Genomic DNA, 21,288 nt, shown 5'->3' with positions numbered 1-21,288 from the left:
CCCTTAGGTAGCGAGGAGTACAGGTACGGGATTTCACCAGGAAATGTGCAGGAGAAATGAGTGGTAGGTACCTGTAACTACATTGCTCGCAAGGAGGAAGGAGACCTATACTAGAAGTCTCCAACCTAGCTTAGAGCAAGCAACTAGGTAACTAATACCGCATATTTGTCCCGGGGATTACATGTCATTCCATATCTCAACTAGCGGGTCTACCTGATATCGGACAGCAACATCTGCCCGCCGTCAAACCGATAGATGCTGTTGGTGTTCTGGTGCAAGTATCCCGTGTAGAGCGTCGTCTTGATGGTTGACGTCATATTTGCATTTTCTCGAACCATGGGCCCGTAGCAACAACTTTCACCTACATACTTCCATGCCGACAGATATACCACAAATCTTGAAAAGCCATCTTTCTGTCGCTTTCGCAAAGCATAACACTAGCCATGTGTTCACCGACTAGGCCCCCGTCTACCTTCTGCGCCTTTCTCAGTCACCTCCACCAACACTTCATTCCCTCCAGAAGCTCTGATCAACTTATACCCATCTACGGGCATATCTTTTCAAAAAGGTCATCAAACTGATCTTTAACGCAATTTTCAAGCTGTCTAATACAAGTTCAGCTCCATTATCAGCTTCATTGGCTTTTAGAAGAAAAGCTTAAGCTTCCCACTTCTGCTTCTGATACGGTCCCCGTTCGCATCTCTATAATTTTCCAGGACAGATACCTACTAGTAGTCTACGGCTAGTCAAGGCCATTTGCGTCTGCGTCTATATAAAATCGTGCTAGGTTGTTCTGTCAAGCTTGAGAGGTTCACATCTTTTCGGAGCGCTACTGCGAAGGCCCCGAAACTGCCACCCCTAAGTCACGTACAGTTTCGCCAAATAATCACCTAGGACAGCTTACTTTGCGCCTCCCTACACTACTATATAAGGTATTTTACTATATCCTTGCGATGCATGTGAGTCGTTTTGGCAAACGTCACTAAGCTTGCATTCTACAACTTATCCCCGCCATCCATCGTGCTAATCTCGAGTACAGAATGGATCTGCATTCGCTCTCCCCAAGACTCCGTCACTTTCTCGTGAACAGACTTGACAATCCTCGCTCTGTAGGCTCAGAACCATTTGTCCAGGAAAACGAACTTTGCGAGCTATTAGGTGTCTTCCCTCAATATGACAGTTTTACCTGCTTTGGCAGGACCTCTTCTTCCGGCTTCCGATGCAGAAACAGAATCAGTCGAGAACAGCGGCACATCGCAAAAGTCCTTCTCACGAATGCCAACCAAACCTTCCAGCACCGAGACACCAACCTCAGAGAACTGATGCAGGACTTTGAGCAAATCGCAAGCAATGTACTCTGCCATACTTATCACCAGAATCAGATCAGCCGCCTTGCGACGAGTTGGATGCTGAAGACAATGCAATATCAAGTCTTGGAATTTGATATTCGCCAGCTACGGATGGAGGCCACTCTGGGGTCACTGGTGGAGGCGTTTAATGATATTGGCGAGCGTTTAAGGGCTGACGGGTGCATTTCTGCCGAAGCGTATGAAGCCGGGAGAATCCGTCCAGGCGATCTTAATCTAGGAGCCGTTAGTGGCGTTGCTGAGCAGGAAACCGTTGGGTATGCGCATGTAGACGGGGATGGAGGTGAAATTGAGGATCGCGAGCTCGAACCTGAGTCTGAGCCTCCGCCTATTGCTGCTACCGTACCTCTTGTCGCAACGCCGCAACCACGGCCACAGGAAACACGAATCCAACCGGTTACCCATGCCGCTTACCGTGCAACTGCCGTTCTCAACTTGGTAGGCAGAGCAGCAAGAGACGGGTTTGCAACAAATAGAATTCGTCACGAGAAACCACGTATGCCAATCAAGGACGACTGCCAAATCTGCCAAGAACCCCTCGTCAACGAGAGGGTAGAAGCATCATTGCCTTCCTCGTCCCATTCTGCTTCGTCTCATTCTCAATCATTACACGAATCTTCTGAGCTCACCTACTGCTCACGCGGCTGTGGGAGGAACTTCCATCTGGATTGCATGAACACGTGGATTTATTCCTGTATCAACACTAGACTACCGCTTACCTGTCCGAATTGGTATGGTTAAAACCTTGTTCCCCCCTTTTTTTTCCCTTTCCCCAGCTCCCCTTTCCAGATTAGTCCCTCTCTTTCTTTCACGCCACATTAGAACTTTTGAAACAAAAAAGTATTCTAACGAAAGTGCTTTTGTAATGAACAGTCGTTGCAATTTGTCCAGAGATTCTTAATCCGCGAATCACTTAGAATTTTGGACTCCAGGCTACCCTGGGCATGAACTGCCAGATACAATCGGGCAGTTTCCACGGCCTTTCCAGTTGAGAATTCGTTGAATTCTACTCTTTTTTCGTTTGTGTGTGTGGGTGTGCGAGTGTGCGGCGTGTTCACTTGCAATATTTATCCTCGATTTATTGCTCCACTTTTGTGTATCACTGCAATATCTTTTCATTGCTCCGCGTTTCTGCATTAGTCCAGGAGTGTATGATCAAGGAGATAGAAAGGAAGAAAGAAAAATACAAAACAGAAGAAAAAACTCATCGCAGTGAAAAAGGAGCATAAGGCGCTTTTCAGCCCTGGGTCTTAGTACACACTCCTTATATATCTGTTGTATGCATGCACGCCCGCACTAACTGGAATTTTGAATGAGTCAACACTTACATATACAAAAGACAGAGAAACAGCCTTTTGAGATTTTTACATTTCAAGAACGAAGGAATTTCTTGTCTTTGCCTCTCATCATCACTTAATCATTAAATTCCCCGTTTCCTTCCAGAAGAAATTGCTGAGCGAGGTAGAATCTATACAACCTCCTCAGCTTTAATGAGGCTGCTCAACAGACGGAACATTTAGTTAACTCATCCCGTGCGTGCAGTGTTTTTCAAGATGAAGGACGAAAAGAAAGAGATGTTCTTTTGTCTTTTTTGGCCTATATCCAAAGAATAATCTAGCGAACACTTCGTACCTCTGTCAAAGCTGCTACAATCGCGGCAGACAAATTTCCACAGGGCCTCCTTTCGGTTGTGGGATTCTGCTCGGCCTCTTTCCATCCTGTCGACCGGGAAATGTACCTGCGTATCTACTATCCGGAAGACTACGTACGAAACGTACGTCTCCGCTCTCAAACTGAAATACAAAGAAATATTCCTTTCGCGGACTAGAGATGTGCTCGGGTACACGACGCATGCTGGCCCCTTTACAGTGAGAGCACAAGCGAGCCGCCGATAGGAAAGGCCACAGGCAGTCGTGGAGAACACGGAAAGCCGCACTACTCTTTAGGAGCGGTTGCTGGATGAAGCAGCTACATCGGGCCCAACCGCGGATACAGATTCAAAGGTCTAGTCACCGGAGACTTCAAGGTTCTTGCAACGTCCCAAGAATAATTTCAACGAGATCGAGCGGCTGAAGAAGGGCCTGATGGCCATTTGTGAGACTGTGCGCGGGAAAACTCTAGAAGATTATAGTGCTAGTACCGGTACCAGAACCAGGAGTAGCGAAAACTTGAAAAGTGGCCGTTGCCGGCAATGCAGCATCTACATCAGATGTACGGCCAGATGACAGATCGATCGAGTCCCATCATATACAGGGTAAAGAATGACACTGTCAGGAGCCTACGTGGAGAACGGTCCATACTCAGCCAGGAAGGAATCAGGGATGGACTACTCCAATGTGAATGCGCGATATGAACCGGGTTGAGGTGATGTTTAGCACCGGACATGATGGGCTATTTGTTCTGTTGACATTCATGGGATTTGTGATTGACAAGAGACAATTTGGTCTTAAAACGGATATTATGTTATTCATGCACCTATACCTTCTAACATTTTCTCACTAGCTCACACTCGCATACCTCACTATTAGTGTCCAATCAGACCCATATCCGACCTGCTTAAAATCCCCGAACATATCATTCACATAGGTGCGACGGCAGCGTATATTGCCTTAACATAGGCATCGTTACGGTTCGAGCCTATGACACCGGCAGCCATTTTATTCATAACATATGTAATGGTCATACGACGCTCAAGGTCCATGATCGCGATAGATCCACCCCAGCCCCCCCAAAAGCAGATACGTTCGGTATTCTCGGGTAAAAAGAAGGGCATCGGCTTCAGCGGTAGAGCGTATCCTATTCCCCAGCGTAACGGAATGCCAAGCACAAGGTCGGGGCCACTGGCCTGTTCCTGAAAGATTACATCTATCGTTTTTTGCGACAAAAGCTGAACACCATTAACTTCCCCACCAAGAGTTATAGCGGAGAGAACTCCATTGACTCCCCGTGAGTTCGAGTGGCCGTTGAGGGCACCGATTGCCGCTTTTCTCCACATCGGCGTGTTTGCTGTTTCGGGTTTGGCAGGTTGGCCAGTGAATGTCTTGAAGGCAGGGCTGTCGGCAGGCAACTTGGAGAAGTCAAAATCGAGAGGGGGCGGGGGCACGATTTCAGCGACTCGTTCCCAGTCGCATTCCGCTGCACCTAATTGGAAATCGGCTCCCAGCGGCCCCGCGATTTCTTCAGCGATGAACTGCTTGAGCGATTTCCCGCTGACCCGGCGCACCAATTCGCCAACCAAATGACCCTGGTTCTGCATGTGATAGCCAGACGCAGTTCCCGGCTCCCACCACGGCTTCTGCGCTGCCAATCTCTCGGTGGAAATTTTCAGATCGTACAATTCCGCCAGGTTGATGTTGTGTTCCCAGCTAGACACACCGGAGGTGTGGGCGAGGAGTTGCCGGACTTCGATGTCCTGTTTCCCATTCGCGGCAAACTCGGGCCAGTAGGTGGCTACTTTTTCAAAAAGGTCGAGCTGGCCGCGGTCAACAAGCATCAGGGCCGCAAGGTTCGTGACGGCCTTCGTTGTCGACCAGACAGTTGTGACGGTGTCGCGGGTCCAGGGAGATGTGCGGGCTGTGTCGCGATGGCCGCCCCATATATCTACGACGTTGCGCCCGTCGATGTTGACTGTGATGGATGCACCCAGCTCTTCGCCTGCGTCTATGAATTTCTGCAACAGATCCTTGACGGGCGCGAAGGCTGCGTCGTAATCACCTTGGACTGTGCCAGCCATTGTTTCAGTTGATATGAGATGATATGCGAATTCGGAGGGCAAGGAGTCAAAATTCAGAGGTAAAATGAAGAAACCGCGAGTAGGTGTTAGGTCACAGTAGAGAGGAGATCGTTTTGTCTTCTAATCGGAATTATACTGTGCTCTAATATTTAATTTTTCCCATGGAGCAGGAGCTGCAACCCGTTCATTATTTATATTCACGGCCCCCGCAACACAACGTGACTCCAGCAACCACGAGCTGAACACCAGCGCTCTCCATTTCCGCAATTGGATGGCCCAATCCTAGAGATTAGCTGCAAGCGAAGTTTCCCGAGCTTAGCTATGCATCGTCACTTGCCCTAACCCTAACGAGCTGTTTTAAACTTCATAGATTAAGATAAGGCCCGAACGCTGTCGGGTGTAGAACCATAGCTAACAAATAATCAGCAAGCATACTTACGGCCGTGACACGGAACAACTATTGGGATCGAGTTCCATGCCTTTCTGTCTGTCGTGGACTATGCAGCGATGCACAATAATACACAATTTCCAAATCAACGCATCATGAATGCATCCACAAAGAGACAAAACTGCAAATCATTTGAACCATTTGACCTCTCAGTTCGTGGGGCTGCTAGGACGTAGCTCAGGCCAAACTGTAACCACCAGAATTGCCACTTTTCGTTTGTTATCTTATTTTTTTATTTTTATTTTTTTTATTTTATTTTTTATTTTTTTTTTTTTTTTTCTTGTTCTACCATGAATTTCGATGCCCCTCTCTATACTCTCATCTTTTACATTCATTATCAGCCCTCACGATGACTTTTATATATATCCAAATGGAGAATTGAACCACAGAGACTACATCTGTATTTATCGGCCGTGAAAATGCTAAAATTGCAGAAATTGCATGAGGATTTTCTGTTTCTTATCCGCATCTCTATATTTGTATATATTTGAAAGAGAATCTTGAATTATATGATCTTCTATTCATCAATTATTAACTACTCAGGTTATTGATTGGTAAAGTTTATTTTATCACTAGGCAAACTAGAAATAATAGCTGATACAGTGTACTGTCCTCAAGAAAATCTAAAGTAAAAAAGGCAAAAAAGGCAATCAAAGTATCAAAACAGCAGTGCAGTACATATTATAAGATGATGTATAAGAGGGAAAGAGAGAGAAGTGATCAAGAGCAGTGAGATATAGAGAATGATAAAGATTAAGAACAATATAAATCATTAAAGAGAATGAATGGGATTATAATGGAATGAGATCATAAGAGAATCAAAAGATCATAAGAGAATTAAAAAGACATTGCTAAGATCAAGATATTTACATCAGAGTCACAGTAAAAATACTAGAAGAAGAACTAAATAATATATCCTATATTGACTGCATTGTTGAAATAAAATATTTTATGTAGGGGACTGGATACATTATCATTGAGCGGGTTATTACTGCTGAGACGGTGGGGCCTATTAGCAAGTAATACACGGAGTCAGTGTGATGAGTAGCGGAGCAGAGGGCGCGGTTAATCCAATTTTCACACCATTTCTTAACCCATCATCCTGGCTGTTCGACTCCACATGTCGATTTGGCTGCGTCAGTACTGCGACGCATACCTGAGGTCGCAATGCCCCTTTCCCACAGTTTTAGGTTTTGACTTGGTTATAATTTGAACTCCCAACAGCTGATACAACTTGTGGCCTGTGTCCAGCTAGATATGGCTCAAAATATATGCAACATGTATGCTCTTTGACAAGAGCAATGGCAGCAGGGCGAAAGTTTAAGACGACAGTCTCAGAGGCAGGTCTGTAAAGAAAACACGCCAGGTGGTTTTTTTGCCATGGATTGTATGCCACTTCACAACAATTGCAGATTGAGCAACTGCGACAAGAGCACCAGCAATGCTATCAAACCAACAATTCAAAAGCTGAAAATTTATCGAAAGCAACCCATCTTCATAGGCCCGTCCTGTGCTGTGGCCTTTTCCAAGTCAGAGCGAACGTTATCAATACACTCGCCTGGCGCAGATCAGCAAAGGCTGCGGCCAAACAGCATGGTGAATGGCAAGAATCCTGGGTGAAAAAGAACCAATAGTTTGATCAGGAGTAACATAGGGTTCAAGTTGACTGGATGGCCCTGCATGAGATGCAAAGGAGGAAAGATGTCAACTGAACTCGATAATGTGTGCGGGAACAACTGGTCTAAGAGCCGGCTCCAAGAAAAATGTCCAAAAAAATCCCCGAAACAGACCATGGCGCATAGCTGGAACACTGATTGCATCAGATGGCTGGTCAACAGTCAATCGCTCGGCGCCGTCGATGAGACCCGCGACACACCATTGTCATACAAATCGAGACTGACGCGGATGGATAGATGGATGGCTTCTTTGGCACTCAGGCTGGGAGTAATGTGAAGCTTTATTGTCTCTCGTTCTCAGCAATTGGGAGAGTATATGAGCCACTTCCAAGCGATCAAGGGGCTGCTGTCCTAGGGTGGAGATTTTCTTCCTCATCCCGAGCACTGCTGTCCTGTGGGATACACCCTCTTGCTTCTTTCACAGCAGTACACATCGAGAACAAGGTATTCGGAGCGAAGAAGACTGATATACGGCCCGGAATTTCCGGGTGAAACTTGTGGCCCACCAAACTCTCCTCTTTGGACATCTGGCAATAGCTCAGGTGAGGACCGGGGGGTCCGATTGTTTCAATATTTCACCATGACGAATATCTAGCACAGATATATAGATCGAAGCAATAAACGAGAAAAAAGAGAAAGAGAAAGACAAAAAGAAAGAAAAGAAAAGAAAAGAAAAGAAAAGAAAAGAAAGAGAGAGAGAGTAGGGCAAGGCAGGGGGGAAAAGTCTAACAGGAAGTCTGAAACTTCTTTCCTCAAGCTGCTTATCATCCCTACTGATTCCTATATTTCCATCAAAACCAGTAAGCTCTATTCACTTAGTGAAAATGGCATACAGAAAGGTCTCTCTCGCGAGAGAGAGGTCGCGGCTGTGCATATTCATCTCTATAGAGGATGAGAAAAGCGAAAATTACCTGACACCTCGTGCGTTGCAATAATTTTGTATGCTTCCTGGCTTCTGCTCGTCTGGAATCCTGATCCATTATAACGGGTTGATTGTTTTGTTTTTACAGTAGTTATTCCTGCTCCTGATAACAGCAGTTGACAGAATAGATCTCTCCCAAATCCAAGACCCCGAGGTTGATTGTGGCCAGGCGAGTATTTAATCGTGCCAGGTCTGGGGGGGGGGGGGGATTTCTTCTTGTAGACCGCGTAGTGTGGTAAATTCTTCCCACCATGGGTCCAGAAGTGTAATGAAGGACAGAGAGGGATCAGTTTACTATTATAACGGCGAGAGAGCACGCCATTCTCCAAGAATCGGTGGACGCGGCTTTCTTGAGGCAGAGTTAGGCATACTAGTTACTACTTAGGAGTACGATGACGGCTTCATCACAGAGTCTCTCGCTTCCAGCAGCACGGCATGAGACAGTCCGCACTATGTGGTAGTATGGAGGCCGAGGATAACCTTTCTGGCCACGCCGCTGCCCCTGGGAAAGTTCCTGTAACACGCACATGGATGCAGCACCTCCCTCCCCAACAAATACGCTGTAGAAAGTTGTGTGTGTACTGGTATGTATGTCTGTGCCGGGATCATTGCCACTGCAGGAGTAGGTTGCTTATTATCCAGGAACACCAGCCATAGCACAGGAACTCTGTACCCCGGCAAGGGGATGGCTAGCAGGTGCAGGTGCCACCGAAATGTGGGGGATATCGGGTTGAAGTCATGGTGCGGGAAAATAGCACGGTATGAGCTGTGGGGGAAGATATCAATTTGCCGGGCTGGAGTTAGCTACCTAGTATCAGAAGAATGTTAATACTAGTAAATACTCTGTAATATTGTTTTCAATCATCTTTCGGTTCTTTTATTTTCATTTCTTTTTCGGTCTTTTCGTCTCCAACCATAAGAACCAAGACCAAATGAAAAGAAAAAGAAAAAAGGCCAGCGGTCTCAACATATCAAGTTGTTGCAGTTTTTAGCAGCAAGTCGCCACCCACCACCACTGTACACAGCATACCAATATCCTATCTTGGAACCGAAATATCTCGCTTTGGACCTTCAAGCGGAAGATTGCGCGTGGGTCGTCAATAGCCGCGTGTCATGCTTGCGATTCGGGGGATTGAACCCAAGTTTCTGGCGCACACCATCATGATTTTGACTTGAAATTCTGGTGATGTGTGTGGAGTGGTGGTTCCTTGCCTGGTAAGAAATCCGCTACAAAGCAGGGCTCAGAGAATGCAAGTCATCCCTGGCACATAGGGGAAGTCATTCATCATTTGTTGAGGATAGCTGTCTGAGATGGCGAGCTTGACATACCTCACGTTGAGGTTCTTGCTGGTCGAGTTGGGGTTTCTGATAGCGAAAATAGTTGGAAGGAGAACCGGACGTAGTTAAATGCTACCTGATGAATGATACATCTCCTTCGAAAAGGAACATCCAACCATGCCTTCATTCACCGATCCCTCGAGGTGCTGCATTGGAAATTTCAACCATACAGTGTGTAATGGGGGCTGACCTTGTAAATTACCAATGTAATACCATACCCGAGGCCAGCGTTCCGTAAAGCGGCGATGGCGTCACCAGCTGATCACCAGCGTCTGACTAAGCCGGCCGCATCCCCGCCATGACTTGTTCCCAACTCAACTTCTCTTCCTCCTCGATATCCCACCGCCGCCGCCAACCGCTGCCTCGCTGCTCAATTGCTCAATTGCTCAATTGCTGCAGCTTCATCTGTTCCGAGCCCCGTCCAATTGGTTGTGTTCTGCGTTCCGGGTCTCGAGGTATGCTGTGGTGCTGCGGGCGCAACCTTCGCCCCTCCACTCCTCCCCCACTATTCCCAACTCCCAGCTCTTTTCATCTCCACCAAAAAAACCACGCTTCTCAACTCTTCAATTGGTTCTTCCAGTTTCTCAGCTAATTTCCTCTCTTGATTCTTCCAGCTCCTTCCTTTTCATCATCATCATCATCTTCTTCTTCTTCTTCTTCTTCTTCTTCTTCTTCTTCTTCTTCTTTTTCTCCCTAAAATTGTGTAGAACAGTGTGTGTAGTAGAAATTCTTCTGGGGACTCGGACAGCGCGTCTGCCTGCCCTTTCTCCCATCCGCGCCCACCTGTTCCCTTCTATCCGACAACCCCAATCACCGCGAAACCCCCCTTCACAATGACGAGTTTCTTCTCAGGCTTCCCTCCAGGACAGCATGAGTCTGCCGTGGACGATCTGGCGGAAGACCATAGCCACCACCCCGCCCATCACTCCGTCCATGGCAGACTGCGTGCTAATTCCACCATCATGCAATTCAACAAGATCCTCGTCGCCAACCGTGGGGAAATCCCTATTCGAATTTTCCGTACGGCCCACGAACTTTCGCTTCAAACCGTCGCGGTCTACAGCTACGAGGACAGACTGAGCATGCATCGCCAGAAGGCAGATGAGGCCTATATCATCGGCAAGAGGGGTCAATATACCCCTGTGGGTGCCTACCTTGCGGGCGATGAGATTATCAAGATCGCCGTCCAGCACGGCGTTCATCTCATTCATCCCGGATACGGCTTCTTGTCCGAGAACGCCGAGTTTGCCCGGAATGTTGAGAAGGCTGGGTTGGTCTTCGTGGGACCGACTCCGGACACCATCGATGCGCTGGGAGACAAGGTTTCAGCCCGACGCCTAGCCATTAAATGCGGTGTCCCCGTCGTCCCCGGTACCCCCGGCCCCGTCGAGAGATTCGAAGAGGTCAAGGCATTCACGGATCAGTATGGCTTCCCCATCATCATCAAAGCTGCCTTTGGTGGTGGTGGTCGCGGTATGCGAGTGGTCAGGGAACAGGAGACCCTGCAGGATGCCTTTGAACGTGCGACCTCGGAGGCCAACTCCGCGTTTGGCAACGGCACCGTTTTCGTAGAACGATTCCTGGACAAACCAAAGCACATTGAAGTGCAGCTGCTTGGCGACAACCATGGCGATATCGTCCACCTGTACGAGCGCGACTGCAGTGTCCAACGTCGTCACCAAAAAGTCGTCGAAGTTGCGCCCGCCAAGGATTTGCCCGTCGATGTCCGCGACAGCATCTTGGCCGACGCCGTGAAGCTTGCCAAGTCAGTTAACTACCGCAATGCTGGCACCGCGGAATTCCTTGTCGACCAACAGAACCGCTATTATTTTATTGAAATCAACCCCCGCATCCAGGTCGAGCATACCATTACTGAGGAAATCACCGGAATTGATATTGTCGCCGCCCAGATCCAGATCGCTGCGGGTGCTTCCCTGGAACAGCTAGGCTTAACGCAGGACCGCATCTCAACTCGCGGCTTCGCCATCCAGTGCCGTATAACAACAGAGGACCCCACCAAAGGCTTCTCCCCTGACACCGGCAAGATTGAAGTTTACCGTTCTGCTGGCGGGAACGGTGTGCGTCTGGATGGAGGCAACGGCTTTGCTGGAGCCATTATCACCCCGCATTACGATTCTATGTTGGTCAAGTGCACTTGCCGTGGTTTCACCTATGAGATTGTACGACGCAAGATGCTTCGTGCCCTTATCGAGTTCCGCATCCGGGGCGTCAAGACCAATATCCCATTCTTGGCATCGGTTCTGACGCATCCAACCTTCATCGAGGGTACCTGCTGGACCACCTTCATTGACGATTCGCCCGAACTATTCTCTATGATTGGTAGCCAAAACCGTGCCCAGAAATTGCTCGCCTATCTTGGCGACATTGCCGTCAATGGTAGCAGCATCAAGGGCCAGATTGGCGAGCCTAAGTTCAAGGGTGATATCAATATGCCCACCATCGTTGATGAGAGTAACGAGCCCGTTGATGTAACTGTTCCTTGCTCGCAGGGATGGAAGAAGATCATTGATGAACAAGGTCCAGCTGCTTTCGCCAAGGCTGTTCGTGCCAACAAGGGCTGTTTGATCATGGACACCACATGGCGAGATGCCCATCAGTCGTTGTTGGCTACCCGTGTGAGAACGGTTGATTTGCTGAACATTGCCAAGGAGACCAGCTATGCTTACAGCAATGCCTACAGTTTGGAGTGCTGGGGAGGTGCGACCTTCGACGTGGCTATGAGATTCTTGTATGAGGATCCGTGGGATCGGTTACGGAAAATGAGAAAGGCGGTGCCCAATATTCCATTCCAGATGTTGCTTCGTGGTGCGAACGGGGTTGCATATTCTTCGTAAGTCGAGTATATTTTTAACCAAGTTCAATCAGCCATGGTGTTTGTGCATTTTGCCTAACCTCAAACTAATTTGTGACACTCCGTCTGTGTCTTAGGCTCCCCGATAATGCCATCTATCACTTCTGTAAACAAGCCAAAAGATATGGCGTTGATATATTCCGTGTTTTCGATGCTTTGAATGATATCGACCAGCTCGAGGTTGGGATGAAGGCCGTTGCCGCCGCTGGCGGCGTTATTGAAGCTACTATTTGCTACAGTGGCGACATGCTGAACCAAAGCAAGAAATACAATTTAGACTACTACCTCGCCCTAGTTGACAAAATTGTCAAGATCGGGACCCATGTCCTTGGTATTAAGGATATGGCGGGTGTGCTGAAGCCCCAAGCTGCTACCCTTCTTGTTGGAGCCATCCGCCAGCGATACCCAGACCTTCCTATCCATGTGCATACCCATGACTCCGCTGGTACCGGTGTTGCATCTATGGTAGCCTGCGCCCAGGCTGGTGCTGATGCCGTCGATGCCGCTACCGACAGCATGTCCGGAATGACGTCTCAACCCAGCGTGGGTGCCATTATTGCATCCCTCGAAGGCACAGACCTCGACCCCAAGCTCAACATTCGCAATATCCGCGCAATCGATTCATACTGGGCACAATTACGTCTTCTCTACTCACCATTCGAGGCTGGCCTGACAGGTCCAGACCCAGAAGTGTATGAACACGAGATCCCCGGCGGGCAGTTGACCAATTTGATCTTCCAAGCCCACCAGCTCGGCCTGGGTGCCCAATGGGCTGAAACCAAGAAGGCATATGAGCAAGCCAATGACCTGCTCGGCGACATCGTCAAAGTCACCCCGACGTCGAAGGTTGTTGGTGACCTGGCCCAGTTCATGGTCTCCAACAAGCTGACTCCGGATGACGTTATCGCCCGCGCCGGCGAACTTGACTTCCCGGGCTCCGTTCTAGAGTTCTTCGAAGGTCTCATGGGCCAGCCGTACGGCGGCTTTCCTGAACCACTCCGATCCCGCGCCCTCCGTGAGCGCCGCAAGCTCAACGACCGGCCAGGCCTGCACCTGGAACCGCTCGACCTCGCCAAGATCAAGAACGACCTGCGCGAGAAGTTCGGTACCGCCACCGAATGCGATGTCGCCAGCTACGCCATGTACCCCAAGGTGTTTGAAGACTATCGCAAATTCGTCGCGAAGTACGGCGACCTCTCCGTGCTACCGACAAAGTACTTCCTCGCTCGACCGCAGATCGGCGAGGAATTCTCCGTCGAACTGGAGCAGGGCAAGGTGCTTATTCTCAAGCTCCTGGCCGTGGGGCCGCTATCCGAGCAGACCGGGCAGCGCGAGGTGTTTTATGAAATGAACGGCGAGGTCCGGCAGGTTTCTGTGGATGACAACCTTGCTGCGGTCGACGACGCGAGCAGGCCCAAGGCGGATCTGAGCGATAGTAGCCAGGTTGGCGCGCCGATGAGTGGTGTTGTCGTTGAGATCCGCGTGCATGATGGGTTGGAGGTGAAGAAGGGAGATCCGCTTGCTGTTCTTAGCGCGATGAAGATGGTATTGTCTTCCCCCCCATACCCCTCCCCCAAGCTCTCCCATACATCTTTTTTTCCCTTTTTCATTTCCTCCAGTTTTTTCCACCGACTAGCTTCCTTCCCCCTTCAACCCTCCCCATTAATTTTTTTCATCAACTAACTGATTCCTTCTCCCTTCCCATCCGCCTACAGGAAATGGTGATCTCCGCCCCGCATCACGGCGTCGTATCTAACCTTGAAGTTAAGGAGGGAGACTCAGTGGATGGGCAGGACCTCATCTGCAAAATTGTGAAGGCGGCCTAATTTTACAGGAGGGGAGGACCAAAAAAGCGGAAAACAAACGGAAAAAGAACGGACAGGTCAAGAGAGGAAGAAAGGGAAAGAGACGAATGATAAAAATAAAATAGGAAAAGCCCTGTAACCCGGAAAAAAGCAACACACCTTGTTTAACATGTTATTATTATAGAGAAGCTTTGCATATCTTTATTTTACAATAGGGGAGATAGGTATATACATAGTTGGATTTTCCTTTTCCTTCCTTCATCTTCTCCTTCTCCCTCTTTACTTTTACTTTTGTTTTTATTTTTATTTATTTGCTTTTACTTTTTTGGAAGCTATTATTTTCTCTTTTCTCGTATCGTCCATATCTCTCTGTCTCTAAACTTTGTTAAGTTTCAATATACTTCAATTATATGGATAGAGTCCTTGTTTGCCACGTGATGCGGGCGCTACGTAGCTTTACCTGGAAAAATAGCAGAAGTATTGACTCTTGCGATTCTGGCATGTAGCATCCTGGAAACGAAACCCACAAAAAAAGAAAAGAAAGATAAGAAAACAAAAATAAAGGGAGAGCCCCTCGCTCTCTCCAATCATCCCCTCCTCCACCACCCGCTCAGTTGCACCACCCAAAAATAAACAAACCATGGGCTCCGTCGTCCTCCCTCACCTCACCACAGGCTGGCATGTCGACCAAGCAATCCTCTCCGACGAGGAGCGCCTCGTCGTGATCCGCTTCGGCCGCGACTGGGATCCAGACTGCATGCGGCAGGACGAAGTGCTCTTCCGCATCGCCGACCGCGTCAAGAACTTCGCCGTCATCTACGTCTGCGACATCGACCAGGTGCCGGACTTCAACCAGATGTACGAGCTCTACGACCCCATGACGATCATGTTCTTCTTCCGCAACAAGCACATGATGTGCGACTTCGGCACGGGCAATAACAACAAGCTGAACTGGGTGCTGGATGATAAGCAGGAGCTTATCGATATTATCGAGACGATTTATAAGGGGGCGAAGAAGGGGAGGGGCTTGGTGGTTAGTCCGAAGGATTATTCGACGAGGTATCGGTATTGAGCAAGGGGGTTGCTGCGGTATTTGTGTTTTTGGGCAGGCGCTGGGGAAATGGGAAATATGAATGTGGACTTTGATTCCGGGGTGCTTTTTGTTTTCTTTTTTTCTTTTTTTCTTTTTTTTTTTAAGGAGGGGGGCGTTTATTATGAAGTTTTATGGGTTTTTATTGACTGTTATGGGTTGACTTCGATACTCTATTTGAATAGATACAGAGCAGAGCAAAATCAAATATTTTTTAAATCTCATTTCTTTTGCTTTTCTTTCTTTTCTTTGCTGGCCCCGAAATACAGGTGAATTTACTAAGGAGTCAAAAGGTCTATGAACAAGTTTCTTTCAAAAATATACACACACAAACAGATATCAGGATATAGATAGTCAAGTCAATTCATTCATTATCTATCAATATTCAGTGCTTGGGTCAATATTCAGACAATTAATCACCACTCTTACAGTTATGAGCCCGGGTTAGCTACCAATCGCTATCTTGATATCCATAATAAACAAACCTATCTATCCATCTTTTATCTATCCGATCCTCATCAACCTCCTTATCGGCTAGCGATAGCGGCATGTTATATCCTGTATTCGATCTCTAGGCCTAATATCGATGACCCAGTCCTCCAAGATATCGGATTCCTTGATTTGCCTTCTCATTATCAATCCGTGTGATCTTTGTCTCACAGTTGAACTGGCGTTTGATCCATCTCAAAACCTTATCCAAAGCTTTTCTTATATCGGATTTTCTTAGGGCTGCAACTGCGATATGAAAGCGAAGATAATCACATGCAAAATGTACGAGCCATCATTCACCATTATAGCAGTAGGAAAGTACTTATAAGATATATGGACGGAGACGTTCGAATCGAGAGGTAGTTTGGATCGTACGTGGGGACGGCGTGACATTTGATTCTTTGCCTTCTTCATCAGTTTTTGCAATATCTTTGATATCTGATATCTGAACGCCCTCGGCATCAATTGGAAGATATTCAACTGCTCTCATCGATGGATGACCTAGGCGTTTGATACCAAATCTTTGAGGAAGCGATAGCGTTCTTTGGGGCGTACGAAGGAGGATTCGATGATTTTGATGTCCTAATAGATTCTGATTGAGATATCTTCGCAGGTTCTGTTGAATTGCTAGTTCTGCGATATTCAGTAACTAGCAATCCGCCCTATACCTCTTATACGGGCAAAGATCGAGTCATCGCTTAATCCTTCGCAATCTGAACGTTTTACCATCGAGATAGATGCCACCTAGATGATAACATGGCTTCCAAGCAATCAGGCTGGTATGGGAGAAAGGAACGTATGCTAAGATACAATATGCCGCTATTTTTCGCCGATAAGGAGGTCAGTGAAATTGACATATTATAGATATCAAGATAGCGATTGGTAGCTAACCCGGGCTCATAACTGTCAGGGTGGTGATTAATTGTCTGAACATTGACCCAATTACTGAATATTGATAGATAATGAATGAATTGACTTGGCTATCTATATCCTAATAATTACATGGTAAAGTAAGTAGTATTTATATGCAAGTTGTTGACTCTACCAAGAATGAAGCAGTGCTAACTTACCAAGATATCCTAAAAGGCTACAGTTCTACGCAAGAAGTTACATTACATGCTGTGAAGATATCACATTTGAGGGCTTAATTCTCTGCCTCAGGCCATAGTAGATGATGGTGATGAAGAAATATAACTGGTAATATGACAACACTATAAGGAAATGATGTAAAAAGAATATAAAGATTCATTGCTTTGAAGAAAATGTGTGAGAAAGCTGATAAAAAAAATAGAGGTAAATGAGTCTTATCTTCTGACATACGTACTCGCCATGGATTTTAAACAATCTTCTCTGCTCTAGCTCCATGTCCGAAAAATCACAATAAATATAAAATCAATGATTTCTAAAACATTACTCAACGGCTATATAAAAATGTGTTTGGTTGGAATTATTGGGAGAGGCGGTTCCACGGACAGTTTTCTGTTACTGCTCTTGATTCATTACAGCTTGACTTAACCACCACTGAGCAAGAGAATACTGGAAAATCTAGAGTTCAAATGCAGAAAATGTGAAGTGCATCATTAGTAGAAGAAAGAGTAGTTCAAATACATTGAGTTTTTTTCTTAACAAAAAAGAGAAATGATAGGGGTAAAAAGAAGGGGGGGTGGGGGGAGTTTGAGAATTTGCAAAATAAAGTGGAAAGTAATACAAGAGGGGATTAATGGAACAAAAGACGCAGAATGAGAGGGAAAAGTGAGAAATTAAAACTAAAGATATATGAAAAATGAAACTAAAAAGCAGAAATAATTTAAGGCCTAGTTGAAAGGAATAAAATAGCCCCGCAACCGCCATCATAATCCCTATCATTCATCCATCCATCCGTACCTGGGAATCACGATATTTTTTTTTGGAATTTTCCTGTAAAAGGTCAAGAAACGAAGCAGTATCCCGCCACTGCTCTATTATTTTTTCTCCTTTTTTCTTTCTAGGTGTATTTTTCTTTTACAAACGTTCATTGAGTTAGCTAGTTACAGAGCTGGGTTTATTCCTGACAATCAAAAGGGTCGGAATCCAGTGGGCTGGGGCGTGATACCGTTCGTATGGCCAAACGGAATGGGACTTGCAGATGGCGGAGCCGCCGCCGGGCCTTGGGTGAGCATAAGTCGTGATCCACCTAGAACTGGGGTGTTGTCTTCTTCCTTTTTCTGGGACGCTTCGCGGGCCTTGCGTTCTTCGTTGTCCTTCTTGAGAAGCTCAACAGTGCGGACTTGTTGGCTAAGAAGATTGATCATGTAGGGCATGGAAAAGTCGGTCAGTCTGTGGCGCCATGAGATTTCCATGACCACATCTGGTCGGATGAGGTCATAGCAGGCGTATAGCATGCCAACGTAACATTCTCGGCTACCGATATCCACGAACTGAAAGTCAAATGTTAGCAATTAATGGTTGCCATATAAATACATCTAGAAAAAAAAGGTTCCCGATGGAAAATACGTACGTATCTTAGCAGTTCTTCCACAACTTCAGTCTTTCCTGAGATAGCCGCAGTCTCGATAGCATCCTTGAAGAGCTTGTCTTGTTTTGAAAGAGAAATTGATTTCTCCCATCTCTTGTTTTTGCGGTAGATGCTGGCCGCGATTTGTCTGAAGAAGACCAGGTCATGCTTCTCAAGTCTCTGGGCTAGCTCCACAGGATCGTAGTTGTCATAATTCTCCACCGAATCTCGCAAGGTCTTGTGATCTTCCTCTTCAATCAACAAGTCATTAATAGCATTATTGACGGCCTTCTTGTTCTGTGGTTGCACGTTAAGCAAGAATGGTTTGATAAGAGGAATATTATCGGATTTCTCAAACATGCGAACGACACGGTTGACATCAATACGTGGAGTAAGGACTTGCAGAAGGTCTGTCAGTAGCAGTGGTTGTTCCTGAAGGTAGAAATTCAACGCGCGGTAGTAAATTTCGAGATTTGCAACCTTGACGATGATATCTTTGAAAGAGTGGTGCTCCCAGGAGTCCGCTGCCCTTTCCATCATTGCTAGTGCAGCATTATCCCATTCATCATAGTGACAGTACAAGAACACCAGCTCTGGCCACAGGTTTGCCTCTTCACAGGCCCGGATCATTTTAGGGATGTTGATTCGTGTCCAAAATAGTTTCAGGTGCTCCATAACTTTGTCTGGGTGATATTTGGACAAAGAGATACCCAATTCCGTGAACATACCCATGTGAGCTCTCTCCAGGCCGAGCCCAGCCTCCAAAACAGCAATAAGCTCATCGAAATAGCCATTTCGCTCATATTGATGAACTAAATCCTGCAATTCTTCAGCGTGTACAATGAGATTGAGACCGCAAATTTGAGCAAGACGGAATTCTTTCTTAGAAACACACGCCTCGTTGACTTGCTTCCATACTTTGATGTTGTTGGCTTTCCGAGCGCACTCAACGGCGGCCTGATATTCTTCGAGGTGGACGAGAGTAGTGGCAAGTTTTGCCCAGTTGGAGATGCTGGTATAGAATATCTTGGCAGCCTCATGGAAGCCTTCCTCATAAGCCTTGTCACCAGACGCCTCCACATCTGCGACGTTTATACCTCGCAAGAAGTCCTCTAGCTCGCTTAATTGATCCAACCTGGCATAGCAGAAGGCCAATGCGGTATCAACAGCAGATTCCCGTAGCGTTTTCCGAGCCATTTTAAGGAACTCGACAAGGTCAACGTCCTTCCCAGCATGCGTGGCAGTTTCGATTACTTCATTATAATTGGACGGGTCACCAGCTCGGATATATGACGCAATAGAATCAGAAATGCGGAGCCCATCCAGCTGAGCCTTCGCTACCTTGCTCCAAACTTCGGGAAGTTCAACACCCTCTGCATATTCCTGTGCACGGTCGATGCTAACAATGGAATCGACAAGGACGTTGGTGGCAGCCAGATGGTTGTCAACCTTCTTGTAAATTTCAAAAGCCTCCTCGTACAAACCCACAGAAACACACATCGTCGCAATTTCATCGGCATTGAACTCAGAAAGTTTATGGATGTAATCCATGAGGCGGCCTTTATCGGCTTTGGCGGCGGTAAGCATCATTAGATTTTGCAGGCTGCTATTATCACTGAAAGGGGATGGTTCCAAAATGATCTTTTCCAAAAGTTCGATGAGTTCGCCTGGCAAGTCGGCATCGAGGAAGGCCTTGACAGCAATAGACACCTTATCCGGCTCCGCAGACTCAGGCACGGCAGTGGCGACGACTTGATCTACCAATGCCCGGCGGTGGATGTTATTCGCGTTAAGAACAAAAGCCCATATTTCGGGATCCGCACGCTCCAAAAGATAACGAGCTTGAGCGCGGTACATGGAGTTCTCATTGGTGATATTGATGAGCTCAAGATCGTTCTGTCCCTTGCGATAGGCAATATAGGCAAGGTTGGGATCACGCTTCTCGCAATACTTTCCAACGATAAGAGGATCGTAGAGATCGTTCTCCTTCAAGAATTTTTCTGGGTTGTTATTACTATCGATATAAATCTTGGCGAGAGCGTTGTAAACGGCTTGTTGCTGGTTCCCAGTGGCGAGTGTATTCTCCAGGAATGGAAGAAGGATCTTAAGGCGATTTCGAGACTCGACCTCAGAAACAAGGTCATCAATGGGAATTGATGCAGCGTCAACCGTAGACAGAAGGTTCTTGATGATGCTCTCCTCACAGTCAACATCCAACAAACCGCCGACGACAGCTGGAGTTCTGGATGGGTTAACGCGTTGGACGTAGACCTCAATGGACCGATACTGCTGACTTTGATAAAGATATAATACAAGGTCATGAATAAAGTTGAAACGGTCGCAAACAATGATCAAAGGTAGTTGCTCGGTTAGGCGAGCTTCCTTCAAGAAATTCTTAACTTTCTCTGGGTTGTAGTAATTGCTTTCCCGGCAAATGCGCTCTACCTCGGTCAGTTGGTTCATTGCCGTTGCAGCTTCGATATACTTGAAATGGACATCCGGATCTTCGCTTAGATTTACAATGCTGCCAAGGTAATAGTAAAGGCCTTCAGCAGTTCGATACTTCTCGAAGAGGTTGATCAAGTTGGTCGGACCAAGGAGATCTGAAAATTTGGTGGCAATTTGAACAACAGCCGACAGGTTTTGGCGGAGGTTGGATTTCAGCATCTCATTCATACACTCCAAACACTGCTCGACCGATAGGCGTCCAAAATAGTTGATTAACCATTCTGGATTCAGCTTGTCCGTGCGGACAATATTTCGCATGATGACAGCAGGATCGTCGGTATTCTCCAGAGCACGTTGGTAGAGCTGTGCATTTTCACAAAGCTGCGATATTCTTGCTTTATCGTAGTGTGTAAACATCTCATTGCCAAGTATGGCATCCGCGACCTGCGGGGCATTGACAAGGTTCATCTCAAGCAATCTCGTCTGAAGATGTGCATGCTCAGGCTTGTTATCTTTCAGTGCATCGAGCAGGAAAGCAGTCGCTTGTTGAACCATGTTCTGAGAAATGAACACATCAACGACACGATCCAAGTCCACAAGAGCGCC

General features: G+C 46.9%; 5 protein-coding genes across 5 annotated transcripts in view; 3 read left to right on the top strand and 2 right to left on the bottom strand.

Annotated features, from left to right (window-relative positions):
• Positions 1-1,040: 1,040 nt before the first annotated feature.
• HCAG_04229 (predicted protein) lies at positions 1,041-2,315 on the top strand (the record flags this gene model as incomplete). Its single annotated transcript, XM_001540339.1, has 3 exons — positions 1,041-1,805; positions 2,075-2,098; positions 2,241-2,315. The coding sequence occupies 3 exons, from the start codon at positions 1,041-1,043 to the stop codon at positions 2,313-2,315; spliced, it is 864 nt and encodes a 287-aa protein (XP_001540389.1).
• A 1,630-nt stretch (positions 2,316-3,945) lies between these two features.
• On the bottom strand, positions 3,946-5,100 carry HCAG_04228 (CaaX prenyl protease; the record flags this gene model as incomplete). Its single annotated transcript, XM_001540338.1, has 1 exon — positions 3,946-5,100. One exon carries the CDS (start codon positions 5,098-5,100, stop codon positions 3,946-3,948), a length of 1,155 nt encoding a protein of 384 aa, XP_001540388.1.
• Positions 5,101-9,601: 4,501 nt separating this feature from the next.
• Positions 9,602-14,182, top strand: HCAG_04227 (hypothetical protein; the record flags this gene model as incomplete). The annotated part of the gene is made up of 5 exons (XM_001540337.1): positions 9,602-9,627; positions 9,766-9,939; positions 10,206-12,335; positions 12,434-13,856; positions 14,072-14,182. 5 exons carry the CDS (start codon positions 9,602-9,604, stop codon positions 14,180-14,182), a joined length of 3,864 nt encoding a protein of 1,287 aa, XP_001540387.1.
• Positions 14,183-14,801: 619 nt separating this feature from the next.
• Positions 14,802-15,294, top strand: HCAG_04226 (mitosis protein dim1; the record flags this gene model as incomplete). Its single annotated transcript, XM_001540336.1, has 2 exons — positions 14,802-15,194; positions 15,271-15,294. 2 exons carry the CDS (start codon positions 14,802-14,804, stop codon positions 15,292-15,294), a joined length of 417 nt encoding a protein of 138 aa, XP_001540386.1.
• Positions 15,295-17,794: 2,500 nt separating this feature from the next.
• HCAG_04225 (clathrin heavy chain) overlaps positions 17,795-21,288 on the bottom strand; it is a gene marked incomplete at both ends in the record, with an annotated part of 5,606 nt that continues 2,112 nt past the window's right edge. Inside the window, 2 exons of the mRNA XM_001540335.1 lie at positions 17,795-18,157; positions 18,238-21,240. Of these exons, the coding sequence (XP_001540385.1) occupies positions 17,795-18,157; positions 18,238-21,240 (3,366 nt within the window). The remainder of the gene's footprint in view (positions 18,158-18,237; positions 21,241-21,288) is intronic.

The sequence above is a fragment of the Histoplasma capsulatum genome, genomic scaffold (genome assembly GCF_000149585.1).
Source record: "Histoplasma capsulatum NAm1 scaffold_4 genomic scaffold, whole genome shotgun sequence".
NCBI classification, from domain to species: Eukaryota; Fungi; Ascomycota; class Eurotiomycetes; order Onygenales; family Ajellomycetaceae; genus Histoplasma; species Histoplasma mississippiense.
The sequence above is the reverse complement of the archived record's forward strand: the minus strand, read 5'-3'. Positions and strand labels throughout refer to the sequence as shown.